Source organism: Myotis myotis, unplaced genomic scaffold (genome assembly GCF_014108235.1).
Source record: "Myotis myotis isolate mMyoMyo1 unplaced genomic scaffold, mMyoMyo1.p scaffold_m19_p_10, whole genome shotgun sequence".
In the NCBI taxonomy this organism is placed as follows: Eukaryota; Metazoa; Chordata; class Mammalia; order Chiroptera; family Vespertilionidae; genus Myotis; species Myotis myotis.
The window spans coordinates 63,029,665-63,046,509 of record NW_023416314.1 but is presented as its reverse complement, the minus strand read 5'-3'; the positions used below and the strand labels follow the sequence as shown (position 1 = coordinate 63,046,509).

The 16,845-nt window shown below is 35.3% G+C and overlaps 1 protein-coding gene across 1 annotated transcript in view; it reads left to right on the top strand.

Moving 5' to 3' along the window:
• Positions 1 to 16,845, top strand: part of CCDC73 (coiled-coil domain containing 73) — an 82,981-nt gene that overhangs the window by 14,018 nt on the left and 52,118 nt on the right. The window contains exons 2-3 of the mRNA XM_036326894.1: positions 5,257 to 5,406; positions 15,581 to 15,652. Coding sequence (XP_036182787.1) covers positions 5,272 to 5,406; positions 15,581 to 15,652 — 207 coding nt within the window. The 5' untranslated portion in view covers positions 5,257 to 5,271. The remainder of the gene's footprint in view (positions 1 to 5,256; positions 5,407 to 15,580; positions 15,653 to 16,845) is intronic.

Sequence of the window (16,845 nt, the reverse complement as noted above, 5' to 3'; positions counted from 1 at the left end):
GCGAGGGCCAAGCCCCTTGCACGAATTTTGTGCATTGGGCCTCTAGTCTGTAAAATCATTTAAAAAATTCATATGTGGATGCTTTTTCATTTTTCCTCATTATATAATTGTTCTTCTCTAGGCCTTTTCTAGTTTTGTGATACCTATCAAAGTTTATCACAGTTACAGAAAACACTCTGATTGCATATGTGACTTTATTTGACTCAGTTTCCCAGTATCCTACTCCCTACCTTTCCAAAGGACACAAGTGGTCTGTTAAATACAGTGCAACATGAAATACGAGAAACATTGAGTGCCTGACTTTTGTAAATTATTGTATTGGGCAGTGTGAGGATATAAAAGTAAATGAGATTTGACACTAATCAAGGAACTTACAATATAATGGTTAACACACTATTGCTTATACAAGATAGAATATGAGTCATGCTTTGGTAATTTTTTCTGTCTTTTAAAGAAATATACATACACTAGGTTGTGTACATATAATACTTTTAAAATATATTTACACACTGTCTCTTCAAATATGCACACTAGCTTTTATATGTACATTATATATAGAGAGAGAGAGTTTTCACACAAGGATTCACTTTTTGTGACAAATATCACCCATATTTCACATCTAAATTTTATAATTACTTATGAAGGAGATACGCTTATAAGACTGATTTAGCATTTATTTTAAGTATTAAGAGTATTCCTGAGAATAAAGGCAATATGATGATACCAACTTAGAGGCTATTAAAAAAAGGAAATTTGGAAGTTATAGCTCTTTAACAAAGAATTTTGGGGAAAAATATGTTACTGAAAAATCAATTTTTTGGTATTTTTAAAGCTATTGTTGATTTTGTTTACACTCTTTTAATGTTTTAGCTAATGTCAAAGCTACAGTCATTATTATGTGAAATGATAGTGTGAAATTGATGCTGTTATAGTATAACAATAAGGACGTGACTCATGTATTTTATGTACACATGCATTCAACTGTAGTGACAAACGGCTTCATGCTGTGTGATTAAATGCATATTAGCGTTTGCCCTAGGCATTTGATTATTACCATCTTTACTTCATTATATTACCACACTGTATGGTCATATAATTTATAAGATAATACACACATCACTTTGTTGCTGATAGGAATTATTCTGTTTTATGGATGGTGTCCTTTAATTTTGCCTTTCATGGATTATAAAATTGGTTAATATCTGCTGAAGTGAATCACTGGAGAAGCAAATAAAGATGCTGGCCTCAGGTCACAGTGTCATTTGTGATACTGGCAAAATCTTACAGGCTCATTTATCCCTGTACATGATTGATAACAGCATGGGTTAAATGGAGAAAGCTTTGCTTCTATTAAAGGATCATCATGAATGAAGACCTCCCACTTAATAGTCAGGCATGATGAGAAGACAAGAGACTGTCTACAGGTCAAATTAAATAACTTAAATAATTTAAGTAGAATGACAGTGTAATTTGTCCATTTTGTGTTATTACTCTGACCCCTATCAGGATTATAGACTAACTTACTTTCCACTATAGAGTATTTAAGATGTAATTTTTAAATAAATACTTTCAAAGATTTAAAAGCCTCTATGGCTTTTAATTGTGGTAAAATACAGATTTTTATTACGTGCTTAAAATAAAACTTTTTAAAAGAAAAATAGCAATACTGTAAAATATAGAGTCAGTAATATGGTGAATGCTGAGGTAATGTTTTAATCATTTTGTAATATATTTATAACGCTTTAAGCATTTTGTAATAAATATATTTTTCAAATGCATATTTTATAATGAAATATTATAAACAAGTGATTATAAATAGAATATATTATAACTATAATACTTGTTATAAATAATTGCATTATAAACAATAAATTTAGTATTATAAATTACTATAAAATAATTGAACTATTTACAAGAAGTTTTTTTTAGTAACAGTTAGAAGCCAAGTGTTAAAAATAAAGATACTCAGGATTTTTTTTTAAATATAGAAATCTTTTTCATATACTTACAAATTTTTTATTAATTGATTTTTTAAAGAGAGAGAGAGAAACATCGCATTGTTGTTCCACTTATTTATGCATTCATTGGTTACTTTTGAGTGCCATGACTGGGATCTAACCCCCAACCTTGGTGTATTGGAATGATGCTCTAACCAACTGAGCTACTCAGCCAGGGTAGTCATTATTTTGTAATGACTACTTTCCTATATGGAATCATTGTTCAACTATTCAAGTTGTGATTCAAAATATGGGAAGGCATATGCATTTTTGGAGATATTTATAATAATAGCGTTGAAATGTGAGAGTATTTTAATTTGTTCAGAGTAAAGTAAGTATGAAGCTTCAAATTAAATATTACATGTCTCTTTTAAATGATCAAAAAGGCACATTTTGTACATGTAATTATCCTCATTTTCTTTTTTATTTTGTTAATCTTCACTGGAGGATATTTTTTTTTCTATTGAATTTTTTGTTGTTAAGAGAGTGGAATGGGGGGAAGGGGAGAGAAAGAGAGGAAAGAGAAACATTGATGTGAGAGAGACACATCTATCGTGTTGCCTCTTGCACCTACCCTGACTGGGACCCGGAATCGAACCTGCAACCTATGACCAGAATCGAACCCAGAACCCTTTGATGCGCTGGCTGACACACTAACCACTGAGCCACGCCGACCAGGACTCATCCTCATTATTCACTGGCTATTGAACCTCTGTGATAAACCAGGACTTAAATACATTACCTCATTTAATTCTCACACACTGTGAAATAAGTGTTATTGCCCCTGTTATGCAGATGAGGAAACTGAAACTCTAAGGAAGTCATACAGCCAGTAAGAGGAGATAGAATTTGAATCCACATGTTTTGGATTCTGTTATAGGAATCTACAAACATGCATATGTCTTTTTCAGAAGCGCATAAAACTGTATTTACCACAAAACTAGTTCATTTCTGACTTTATCAAGCTTGCTTGTAATAGAGTTGTAAAAACTTTTTTGCACTGTGACCCATAGTAAGAAGTACATTTCACATTGTGATCCAGTATACATACATGTATTTACATTTACATATAATTAAAACAAAAGTTTTATGAAGTTTACTGCATGTGAATATTATTGATATATTCTAATCTGGTTTTTTCTCTTTCATGATAAGAAATGCTGCTTGCAACTAAACTGATTTCATATCTCTCTATGGGTTCTCAATTGAAATAATTCTGTACCAACTTAAAACATATGCAGTAAAGTGCTTTTCTTCATTATAGAACTTATATGTACTTTATAGAAAAGGAGAATGAAGGGGTAAACATCCCATGCGTTTGCTCACTGAAAGACAACTACAGTTAACAATGTAGTGTATTTCCTTTCGATATTTTTTCTGATGGTATTTATATTGTTATACTTTTAACCATGATGCTTATATAAATTTGAATCCTAATTTTTTTAGTTTAGGATTTTTTACATTTATGTACACACAATGTAAATAATTACAAATTTTTTTTACAAATTTTGTTTAGAAAAACAGTAAGATCCCCTGCAATTTACTTTTCTCCAGAGCAACTACCTTAAATTATTTTAGATGATTCTTTATACATTTGCTTCCATATCTCTAAATAATAATGTGCTTATCATTGCTACATCTTGATTTTCCAATTTTAGTCATTATGTAATGACTTTCCATAATGACATGAAGATTTAACTTTTCTTTCACCTTTGCTTTAATTCTTCCCCCTTCTCATACCATCCTCACCATATAGTTATTTCATAATCTTGATTTTATAAGTAATTTATGACTGCATAAATGCTATTCACAGCTGAACCTTTGGAGTATGCTATGATTATTTTTTCTTACCTATACAATACCCCCACCCATTTGTCTTTTTTCCCCTATTGATGACTTAATATATTCATTACTAACTCATCCTCATACTTTTCCCAGATATACGGACCTCTTATTACTAATTTAAAAACAGTTGGTAATCTGTTAATCTCATCCTATTGAGGAACTTGTTACCAGAGTGTACTAAACCACTTCCATTTGGACTGGTTGATCTCTGGGTTTGCTGCACCAGTATCATCTTTGTATCCCCCTTCACAGTTCTAGGATCCTTTTCCTCTCTTGTGTAGGATCCCTTGTATCCCATACTTTACTCTTTCTTGGAGAAATCTTTAAGTAGCTTCCTGAGAAAGGATGCATGGAAGATAAATTAGTTTGGACACTGCATGTCTGAAAATACCTTTTACCTTCACATTTTGCATGGCCAGCAAATTCCATTGGGTAATCTTTTCCCCTAATTTTGAAGGCTTAGCTTCTTTATTCTAGTTTTCATTGTATATGGGCTCCTAAAGCAAACCCTGATTTTTATTGTAGATATTGAAAACTCTAATGTAATTCTTAGTCCTTTGTATGGAAAAAATTTTTTTCCTTTCTTAAAGCTTATAGAATTCTTTCCATTGCCTCTAGTGCAGCGGTTCTCAACCTGTGGGTCCCGACCCCTTTGGGGAAAACACAGACCATCAGAAAACACATATATAATTACATATTGTTTTTGTGATTAATTACTATGCTTTAATTATGTTCAATTTGTAACAATGAAAATATATCCTGCATATCAGATATTTACATTACGATTCATAACAGTAGCAAAATTACAGTTATGAAGTAGCAACGAAAATAATTTTATGGTTGGGGGTCACCACAACATGAGGAACTGTATTAAAGGGTTGCGGCATTAGGAAAGTTGAGAACCACTGCTCTAGTGTTACATTATTTCACCATGATGTGTCTTGGTGCAGCCCTTAATGAGCTCTTTGCAAACCCATATTTTTTTGTAGTTCTGGGAAGATTGATTCTGAAAGCTTTTCATGATTTATTTTCCTCTAATTTCTTTCTGAGAGAGAAACATTGATTGGTTGCCTCTAGTAGTAGGCACAATGTTTATCTCAGCTTTGGTGTATAACAATTAGTGAAGGGCCAAACCTTGCCTGCTACATTAGGAACTCAGCCTTTAGAAGACGGGTAGGAGGGGCAGGAGATTTAGTCCAGGAGGTAACTAGAGTAACAGAAGAGATCAGCCGCAGAGAAAGGAAAGTCAATCATTGTTTTGCTAAGTGCTTTGTGTATGAAGATCAGAATAGGAGTAATGACAGAACTTATTCACTATTAGCCCTGGAGAATTATGGGATACCAGTTGTTATATTTTTATGGTAACTGTGCTTTTAATTGGAAACCTAGAAAAATGCTTCTTTTTCCATTATAGAAGATAAATGTCAACATGGAGAACGATTTTAAGATTGACTCATCATCTGCCTTTGCTCTTCAAAGTTCTTCAGAGACATTGTTTTCCATTCAGCTGTTAGATTTCAGAACTAGTTTACTGGAAGCATTAGAAGAATTACGTATGCGAAGGGTAAGTACCTTTTTAAAGTGCTATTTTAATAGAGAACTGGATTTGTCCAGTTTAATTTTTGGTTTAAGAAAAAAAGACCTAAAAAAATAACCTCTTATTTAGAAAGAAGAAATACAGTCCAAATAATGAAGCAAAAGAGAAAAGGATAAATTTAGTTGACATCAGGGAATGGGAAATAAGAATTTATAAACCAAAGCAAAAAATATAGTAGATTTTCAGATTGTTAAATACTTGATAAATCAGCTAATATTTGTTGAGTACCTTGGAATGCATAGATAGCACTATAGTTAGACACTATGGATGATTTTAAAAAACTATTCTTTAGATTACATTTTTGTTAAGGTTATGAGTTAGGTACCTATGAAATGATTAAATGATGAAACAAGATAACACATAATTGACAAAATAAATGTATATAGTAAGTATTCTGAGTTCAAAGAATAAAATATTCTTAGTTTTAAAGTGATAACCCTGAAAGTTTTAGGAAAGAGACATCTAGTCTAAAAATTTTAGCAGGAGATCGCTATTGTTCAAAGCTGTTCAATGTTTCTTGGGACTCCTTTTGTAGGAAAATTTTTAGCTGTGATCTTTTTGAGTGTTGCCTTCCCTTATTTCTTTTCTTCTATTACCTTGTTCTGGAACTCCCCTTAGGTAGCATATTGAATCATACCATTCTATCTTTTTTTTTAAATATAATTTATTGATTTTTTACAGAGAGGAAGAGAGAGGGAGAAAGAGTTAGAAACATCGATAAGAGAGAAACATCGATCAGCTGCCTCTTGCACACCTCCCACTGGGGATATGCCTGCAACCAACGTACATGCCCTTGACTGGAATCGAACCCGGGACCCTTCAGTCTGCAGGCCGACGCTCTATCCACTGAGCCATACTGGTCATGGCCCAGTCTATCTTTTATGACTCTTAACTCTTTTATAGTTTATATATTTTTTCATTTATTGCATGTATAATTCATTTTGTTGTTTCCTAATTGTCTTTTCAAATGTTTTTTTCCTGTTATCTAACCTTGATGAGTTTTTATTTTCCAGGATTATATTTTTCATTTCTAGAGGTTTCTTCAAAGGATCTGCTATGGTCTGAATGTTTGTGTCCCCCCAATATACATTTATTGAAACCTAATTTCCAGTATGATGGAATTAGGAGGTGGGGCTTTGGTAGGTAATTAGGTCATGAGGCCCAACAGAGCTCTAGCCCTTTTTGCTGCATGAAGTTATGAACAGGGAAGCTGCTCTCACCAGACACAGAACCTGACCATGTAGGCACCCTGATTTCATACTTCCAGTCTCCAGAACCATGAGAAATAAGTTTCTGTTGTTTATAAGTCACCTAGTCTATGGCATTTTGTTGTAGCAGCCTGAACAGACCAAGCTAGGACTCAAAAATTTAGTGCTATGCCAATAAAAATCCAGTGAGATGTTTTTTAGAATTTGGCAGAATGATTCTAAAGTTATATATATAAGAAAATATATTAATATATACACGTTATACACCTTAACTAATACAATGTTATATGTCATATGTCAGTAGCTAGAAAAAAATGCATGAGTATAGATAGAAAATAAAAAAAGAATTGCTACTTGCTCTGTCAGATATTAAAGGCTTCTCCAATCTATAATAATAAAAGCATAATATGCAAATTGGCTAAATGGCCAAACAGCAAAATGACCTTCAAGACAACCACGCTATGACATGTACTCTCGCCAGGCCAGCTAAAGCGTATGCGATGCGATTGGTCAGGAGTCCCCACCATCACCCCATGATCATCCTGCAGAGGGAGGCCCAGGCCACTGGCCAGCGGGGCAGTCAATCGGGGGGCTCTGCAATCACCCAAAGAGGGAGGCCCAGGCTACCAGGCAGCGCTGCAGTGGGTGGGTGGGGCCTCCCTCTGCTGGGTGAATGATTGCAGGGTTCCTGGACTGTGAGAGGGTGCAGGCCAGGCTGAGGGACACCTCCCCTTCCCCCCGACCCCCCCCCCTTCGCAGTGCACAAATTTCATGCACCGGGCCTCTAGTACTGTAATAATTAAAAATGTGATATTGTTGCAGGAACAAATAGATCAGTAAAAGAATAAATCCAGTGGGGAAAGGAAGGAAGTCAATATATGGCACTTGGACAATTCATACATACTTTACATTTACACTAATAAAAGAGAAACATCCACAAACCACGTCCACCAGCCAATCAGGAGCAAATTAACCCAACCAAGATGGCGGTGGCCATGGAGCTGGAGCGAGCAGGAGGCTTGGGTTGCCCCTGGCGATGGAGGAAGCCAAGCTTCCCGCCCACCCTGGCCTCTGCTCAAGGCTACAAAGTTTCAGTTTTAGAAGGTAAATAAATCCCAGAAACCTGCTTCCCTCCGCTCAGGGAGGTGCTAAAAAAAAAAAGAAAAAAAGGAGGGGCTGGGAACTTAGGTCGCTGGGGGCCGTGGCCAGTCTGCAAACAGCCATCAGCCCCTCACCCAGGCTGGCCAGCTACCCCAGCGGGGACCCCCACCCTGAAGGGGGTGTGGCCAACTTGAAAACAGCCCTCAGCCTCTCACCCAGGCTGGCCACACCCCACCAGTAGGGACCCTCACCCCATGGGGGCATGGCTGGCCTGCAAACCACCACAGGCCCCTCACCAACGCCACCCCACTTCCCAAGGGAACCCCCACCCTGCTCCAGGACACCCTTCAGGGCAAACCAGCCAGCCCCAACCCGTGCCCAGGCCTCTATACTAATAAAAGGGTAATATGAAAATTAGACTGGGATTACTTCCAGGAGACCTTCTGGACGTTCTTCTGGACAAATCCATGGTGGCGGGGCCGAGGTGGAGGCAGTTAGAGGCCAAGAGGGGAGGGCAGTTGTGGGTGATCAGGCTGCTGGGGGGCAGGGCCGTTGGGGGTAAGCAGACCGGGGGGGCCAGTTGGGGGCAAGCAGGCCATCAGTGGGGATCAGTTGGAGGTGATCAGGACAGCAGGGAGGGAAGTTTGGAGTTAGCAGGTCAGCAGGGGGGCAGTTGGGGGCGAGCAGGCCAGTGGAGAGGGAAGGTGGGGGCGAGCAGGCCAGCAGGGGGGCAGTTGGGGGTGAGCAGGCTGGCAGGGGAGGCAGTTGGGGGCAATCACACTGGCACCGGGGGCAGTTGGGGGCGAGCAGGCCGGTAGGCAGAATGGTTAGGGGCAGTCAGGCAGGCAGGCAGGCAGGTGAGCAGTTAGGAGCCAGCAGTCCCGGATTGCAAGAGGGATGTCCAACTGCTGGTTTAGGCCCGATCCCTATAAACCGGCAGTAGGACATCCTTCAAGGGGTCCCAGATTGGAGAGGGTGCAGGCCAGGCTAAGGAACACCCCCTCCCCCATGCACAAATTCTGTGCACCAGGCCACTAGTACAAATATCAAATGTAAAGAAAAAATATACAAATACTAGAAAATATAAGAAATAATTTTATAGTCTTTGGAATAGAGATTATCCTTCCTTAATGAAAAGATGGTGGTCAGGTATGATGATATACAGAGATTTTATGAATGAGTAGGAATTTTGGATCATTCTCTCTAAGGGTTTACCAATTGTGTTAGTATTTTCAAGAAATTAAATTTGGTTTTTCTGATTCTATTGTGTATTTATTTTATTGATTTCTTTTAGCTTTATTCTTTATTTTACTTAACTTTCTGTTCTTTTTGTTTTGAAGTTTTAATGATGGATATTTAGTTAATTTTAACTTTGTTTTTCTAACAAAGGATTTAAAGCTATAAACCTCTCTTAGCATGGTTTTAGCTGGTCACACAATTTTTACATATTTTCATTATCATTCAGTTCAAATTATTTTCTAATTTTCATTAGAATTTCTTTTTGAATCCATGAGTTATTTAGAAATGTATTACTGCTTTTACAAATACTTGAGAATGTTATTTTTGTTAACTTTAAAAAAATGATTTCTAGCATAATTCTACTGTATCAGATAATACGCTCTATATAATTTCAGTCAGTATTTGTGGAGCTTTGCTTTCTAGTCAAGCATATGATCAATTTTGGTAAATATTCCAACATTGATGAACTTGAAAATAATGGGTGTTCTCTATTTCTTTGGTGTAGTGTTCTATGAATATGAATTTGGCCAACTTTGTTAATCTTGTTCACATCTCCCATATCATTACTGATTTTTTGTCTATATTTTCCTTTTTCTGTTCATGTTTTAGTGTGGTTATTGTCTTCTGTCCTTTTAGTTCACTAATATTCTCTTCCACTTATTTAATCAGCTGACATACTCAAGCTATTGAGCTCTTAATTTTATTTCTTGTATTTTTCATTTCTAAATTTTGTTTGGTTCTTTTGTAATTTTCAATTCTCTGCTGAAATTCATTTTTTATATATTTTTGAGCATGTTATTTTATATATCTTAACGTCTATGGCTATAAACTCTGATATCTGGACTAGTAGATCCGTTTCTACTATCTGTTTTTTCTCTCACGATTTTTTGTTATTTGACCTTATTTTCTGAAATGTAGAGTGAATTTTGATTAAATGACTGTGTATGAAAAATTGCAAAGAAAATTGGAGGCTTTACATGCTATCTTCCTCTAGAGAGGTTTACTTTGCTTCTGGAAGTAAGGATGGCAGATCATCTTACCTATCAGAGATTGAGGTCACTGGAGGCTCAGTTACCATTTTTGTAAGGGTTAGTTTATTTCCACCCTCTAAGAGTGTAGCTCTTTGGACTTCCAACTAAAATCCTGGGATATTTTCCAAAATCCCTCGTCTTTGCGGGGTCCTGAACACTAAGTCAGTCCTCAGAAAACTGCTGGTAGAACTGCCTCACTTTCTTAGCCCCTAGTGAATGGGTGAATGGCAAGTGTCAGAATCATCTCTTTTTGCTTTCATTTTCTGTATGATCTTAGAGATGTATTCTAAATAATCAGTCTTTTTGCAGGATCATGAAATTTTAGAGGTGGAAGTGGCCTGAGATAGCGTCGAGTCCAGTGATGGCGAACCTATGACATGCGTGTCAGAGGTGAACGCAAACTCATTTTTTTGGTTGATTTTTCTTTGTTAAATGGCATTTAAATATATAAAATAAATATCAAAAATATAAATCTTTGTTTTACTATGGTTGCAAATATCAAAAAATTTCTATATGTGACACGGCACCAGAGTTAAGTTAGGGTTTTTCAAAATGCTGACACGCCGAGCTCAAAAGGTTCACCATCACTGTTAGTCCAACCTAAAATCCAGAGAATTTTAAGAGACTGATATTCTGATCTCTTTGCTCCTTGTCTAATGTTCTTCCATTAATATATATTTAATAAGTTAACTAGAATGAATAATGCAGTCAACATAAACTTGGTCAATATAGTAGAGGGTTAGATAGTAAAGTTTCTTCAAAGAAGTGAACACAATAGGTAATAAAGTCAAAAAAAGAGATTTATTACTCAATTGAACTACATTTTACTACTTACCTTTGCTGGAATTAGCAAAAGAGAAAGGGGACTTTACTCATTTTTTCCATTATGGATCTCATTTGGCAATTATAATATTTTATTGGGGGAAAAGAATTTTAAATTATAATTACCTACAGATAAACAATCTGAATCAACAAAAAAAGTTTATGTTGAATTCGTAATGTGCGCTTTTTAGAAGTTAGACAACATTTCTGGTAAATTCCTTTATCTGATAGACAGAATAATTGATGAGTAGGGATGAACAATAGCAGAAGGGTCACAAATTCAACTTCCATTGGATTCAGGTAGTGGCATATGATAGGAATAGGGTAGGAATTGTATTGAACTGGAGAACCTAGGTCTTCAGTTCAACCTATCTCTGATTCAGCTTCAGAAAATTGTTGCCATTATAGAAAACAATGGGCCCTGTACTGTTAGCTCTTCCAATTATTGAAGACTTTAATGTAGCCCCGCTGGCGTGGCTCAGTTGGTTGATCATTGACCTATGAACCAGGAGGTCATTGTTTGATTCCCAGTCAGGGCACATGCCCAGGTTGCAGGTTCAATCCCCAGGGTGGAGAGTGCAGGAGGCAGCCAATCAATGATTCTCATCATTGATGTTTCTCTCTCTCTCTCTCTCTCTCTCTCTCTCTCTCTCTCTCTCTCTTCTTCCTCTCTGAAATCAATAAAAATATATTTTTTATAAAGAGTTTAATGTAAAATCTATTAGATCCTAAATGTTGGTAGTGGATTGAAAGTTTATAAACCAGATTTTTAAGTATTTTTAAGCTAGATTATCTATACAGTGGGAATGAAAGACTTCTATCACAGAACTTTCAAACTTTAAAATATGCATTTATTTGATAACCTTTGTAAAAACTCTTCAGTCTTGCTCTAAAAGAGTTTAAATTTTAATAGTCAAAACATACCATACAAATAAATCACTATACTCTCACATAGTGTGTATTATGGATTATAAAGAAACCATTGTGGGAGTTCAGAGAAAGGACACTTTAAATTTATTAAATATCTAAACAGAAGTAAATATTGGAATTTTACATTTGCAATAAATAAAAGCCAATGGAAATTTGGGTATCTAGAATAGCAATGATTTGCTAAGGAAATCGTGAAAGAAAACTGGGCAATTAATGGTACAATATGTGGTAAAGCAGCACTTCAGTGTCCCTTAAAATTAGTTATGCTATGAGTGGAATCACAGCTCTGTGATTATAATGATTTGTAGAATGTATGTGTTTATACTACATGGAAAGCTGATACAATGGGTGTTATTCACGTTGTTGAAAGTAACATTATAATATTCTTCTATATTAGGATTTTAAATTTACTTCATGCTTTCTATTAAAAATTATTTACTTTTTTGGAACTTTTTATTTTCCATGCATTCTTTAAGCAGCTTTCAAAAGTTATTAATAAAAGTTCTTATTAAATTGTTAATGAATAAAAAAATATTAAATTTAGTGAGAAAATCCCATCTGTAACTTCAATAAAGTATCCAAGAATATCGAACCTTAAAAGTGTTTATTTTTTATTAGCTGCCTTAGGACTACAAGGATTTAAGTGTTTTATAAAAACAATAAAAGAGGAGTAATTTGATGGTTTATTTACTCTTTATAACCTTTAGAAAGTGTCATGCTTTTTAAAAAGTGCTTGCTTCAGGCTGTAGTTTTACAAGATGGGCTGTGTATTGGTCAGACCTCTTCAATTCTTGACCCTGAACAGATTTAGGGACATAGTATGTACAGCAGGCACATGTCCAAGCAGCCAAAACTGTAACGGGTACTTTATTTTCTTTTTCCAACTCATAATCCACCTCCTACGAAATTGCCCAATTCAGTTTCTCATGTTTTCTAATAAAATACTAATCACTCTTTCAGATAGTTTCTTGGTTTGATTAGCTACAAAGTATTCTAGATTAAATAATCTGATATATAGGGGAGAGCCTAGAAGTTCATATTTTTAAAAACCTCTTTCCTAAGTAGTATTTAAACTACTGTTTTCATATTAGCCAACTTAATCTATTACAGTGATTTCTAAAATAGAAAAATATTAATATTAAAACATATACAGCAATTCTTAAAATTCTGTTTTTCATTCAACAAATATTTCTAGTTTTTTGACATGTTCTAACAAACAATCAGAATATATTTACATGTTTAAAATAGTTAATATAATTTAGGGTGGTTTTCTAACTTTTGTGGAATATGAAGATTAAATTCTGAAGTTTTTGAAGGAAATATGTGATACATATATCATAATCCATATTGTTCTACAGAACCCACGGTCTTTTAAAGGTAATATAATGCGTGTTAAGGAGACTCTGGAGACAGATCATCTAGGTTTACCTAGTATGTGACTTTTGGCAAGTTACTTATCCTCTTGCTAACCCAGTTTCTTCATCTATAAAATGGTGATGATAAGAATACTCACCTCATAAAATTAAACTTAAGATTAAATTAATCAAAAAGTGCTGACCAGTGATTCTCATCATTGATGTCTCTATCTCTCTCTCCCTCTCCTTTCCTTTCTCTGAAATTAATAAAAATAATTTATAAAACATTCTACTTGATCATGGTGTATAATTTTTTAGACATTGTTGGATTTCATTTGCTAATATGGTATTGAGAATTTCTTTTTGTCAAAACTTCTCAGAGATATTGGTTTTAGTTTAATTTTTTTGTATTATCTATGTTTGGTTTTGGTGTCACAGTAAACAGGTCTTATAAAATGAGTTGCAGTGTGTTCCTGTTGTATTTTTCTGGAAGAGCCTGTGTGAACGTAGTGTTAATTTATCTATAATAATAAAATCATAATACGCTAATTAGGCCAGATGAGCTTCCGGGCAACCTTCCAGATGAAGCTGGGGCTGCGAGGGAAGCCCAGTCCCGGGTGCCACAGGGAAGCCTGTGCCGGAAGCCAGGGGAAGGAAGGCCCACTCTTGCATGAATTTCATGCATCATGCCTCTAGTCTTGAAATATTTGGTAGAGTTCTTCAGTGAAACCATTTGGCCTGGAAACTTCTTTATTTAGGAGCTATTAACTTAATGGTTGTAGAGCTATTTAGATTGTCTATATCACCTTGGTTGAGGTTTGGTAGTTTTATGGTTTTTGAAGAATTGGTGTACTTCTGTAACTTGTCAAATTTAAGAGCATGACCTTGTTCATAGCATGTCTTATGAACTTTTTAATGGCTGCAGTGTCTTTGTATATGGTTTCTTTTAGCTCTTGAGCATAGTTAAAATTATTCATTTAAAGTCTTTGTCTAGTAAGTTCATCATCTGTAATTGCTCAAGGACAGTTCCTCTTCATTTCTTTCCTGTGTATGGATCACACTTTCCTGTTGTTTTTTTTCTTCCATGCCTTGTAATATTTTGTTTAAAACTAGACATGACCCTTTTGAATACGTGGCAACCCTAGAAATCAGTTTTCTCTTTCTCACCAAGATTGCTGCTTGTCATTATTTGTTTTTGACATTTCTGAAATAATTTTGTAAAGGCTGCAGTTTTTGTAATATATGGCTATTGAAGTCATCATTGTGCTTTTTTAGCTTATCAGCTTTGCTTGACAGAGATTTCCCTAAATACATGGGGCCAAAGGGAAAAAGCACACACCTCCCAGTCTTTGCAGAAGGGCTCCCTGCGTGTGTGTGTGGCACACCTTCAGTAGTCAACCAGGCAGTTTTCAAGTCTGCCTGTTGAAGTTTTCAACGGAAGCTTTAGATTTCTCCAGTGATACCTTGTGTTATGGTGTGGACTAATTCTGGAGTATTACATTATTTTAAACAGAATCAGAGGGGGTTTCTACATAACTGCTTCCTGTCTGGCTTTGGGCCTTTTCCTTTCCTTTGTGCTGCTTCCCAGAGAGTCTGTCTTTGCAGCTCCTCTTCTTGTTAGTGGGGGTGGTCATAGTAGGTGGGAGAACAGGGCATTCTCTGATGTTCTTATTAAGGCTGATTATCAGGGTGGGGTCTTCACAAGAGTTTTGATCCCTCCCTCATATTTAATGCTGAATGAAGCCTGTATTCCTGCTCCTCCTAGAGCTGTTTTATTTTCCTAGCCTTCTTCTCTCCTACCTGCAGTGGGTTTCCACGGGTGCTCTCGTGCTGCAGTTTTTATTGCCCTTCCCTCTGTAGATTAGACTTTTGTTCCTTAGGGGAGATAAGGAAGGTAGAATTTTCAGTTGTGGCTGTTAGTTCCCTTCCCCTGGGTCAGTTCCACTAGTGTCCTTAGCTTTAGTGCTGTTGTTGTTTTGTGGGTTTGTTTTGTTTTGTTTTTTGTTCTTTCCCCAACAGATTAAGGTTTTTGGTATGGAGGGGAAATAGAGAAGGTGACTTATAATTGCTCTTCATCCCAGCCAGTACCACCAGAGAAAGCTTTCTCAGGATTTTCCCCATCCTTCACTGTAAGTATCTAGTGGGCTTCCTAGAAAAAAATAAAAATAAAAAAAGCCTGGTAGAAGGTATAAACTTCCTTACCTTGGGGCCCCTCAGGGGATTCACAATCTTACACTAGCCCACATTCTGTCTTCAGCAATTTATTAAGATCTTTTAGCTGAGGTTTCTTATCAGTACTCAGTAGTTTATGTCTCAGGTAAGCAAGTTTGCAATTTGTTCAGTTTTTGTCTTGTTGTAAGGGTTAGAACATGATCTTTTTATCTCTATAGAAAGAGCTAAAACTGGAAGATTTAAGGTCTTAATTTCCCTAACATCTTTCTTCTTTTTGATGTAGGAAGCAGAAATTCAATATGAAGAGCAGATTGGTAAAATTATTGTGGAGACACAAGAACTTAAATGGCAAAATGTGAGTATATTTTTTTCTCAGATTAGCATTCTTAGCAATTGTTTTTAAATGTATTCTAATCTTTGATTGCAAAGTTAATTTTTAAATTTTCTAAACATATTCAGAATATTAAAGTTCCCACTAAAACTGTTAACATTTGGGCTTCCAAAAAATTGAGAATAATTTTTATTCAGTCTTTCTGATAAAATAACTAAGAATAATACTGAGTATAATGCTGAAAACTGAACTATTTCACATCTGAGAAATATGTTGTATGTTTTAGAGGAGTCAAAATATTTTTTTAAGAAGTGAAACCTCAGAACTGTACATGTGTTCCTAGGTTGTTGTTATATACTGTAACCAAATATTTTTATAAAAAGAATATTAGATCTGATTTTCTCTCTAGCCTTATCTATATTAAAAGCATTTTTATAATGCTTCTTGTGCCTTTCCACCAACGTAATCTTAACCACTAAATAATGAAAGATTAATTATGATGGCCCTTCTCACTATTTGGCAATATTGAAATAGGAACAGGAGGTAACATAAAAGAATCAGAATTCAAGTGGCAAAGGATAATTATTAAAAATTAGCTATGAGAATTAAAATATTTTAATGCAATTGCTAACTTCTGGAGAAATAAAAGTTGTGTGAGAGTAGAAATGTAATTGTGATATGCTTATATCACTCTGCATTGAATAAAACTTACATAGAGTGTAAAAATACTATTAACTTAAGCCACAATTTTTATATAATTGTTGGAAGAATAGAGGGAGAAGATGTAGGTTAATGACTGTACAAGAAAGCTAAACTATCATAATAGGAGATCAATAGATAAACTTTTACGTTGTTTAATCAACATATATTAAGAGACATGGAGTCTAATAACAGAAATATTTGAAAGTGGTTGCTACTTTTAGGCCTAACAGTTTTAAATTAAGAGGATTGTTTGATAAAAATAGAAGAAAAAATATAATGTTATCCTGAATCTGAAGAACAGAACATAGAACTTCTACCAAAAAGGGTGGGGAGGGAAGGGAAAAAAGAAATGGAATCATATATGTGGATTTTTTTCAAAAATGCCCTGTGGTAGAGTAAAATCTCTGATATTTCTCTTAGCAATATTTTTTCTTCTATATCTCCTTGGGTAAGGGAAACAAAAGAAAAAAATAAACAAGTGGGACTGCATCAGACTAAAAGTTTTTGCACAGCAA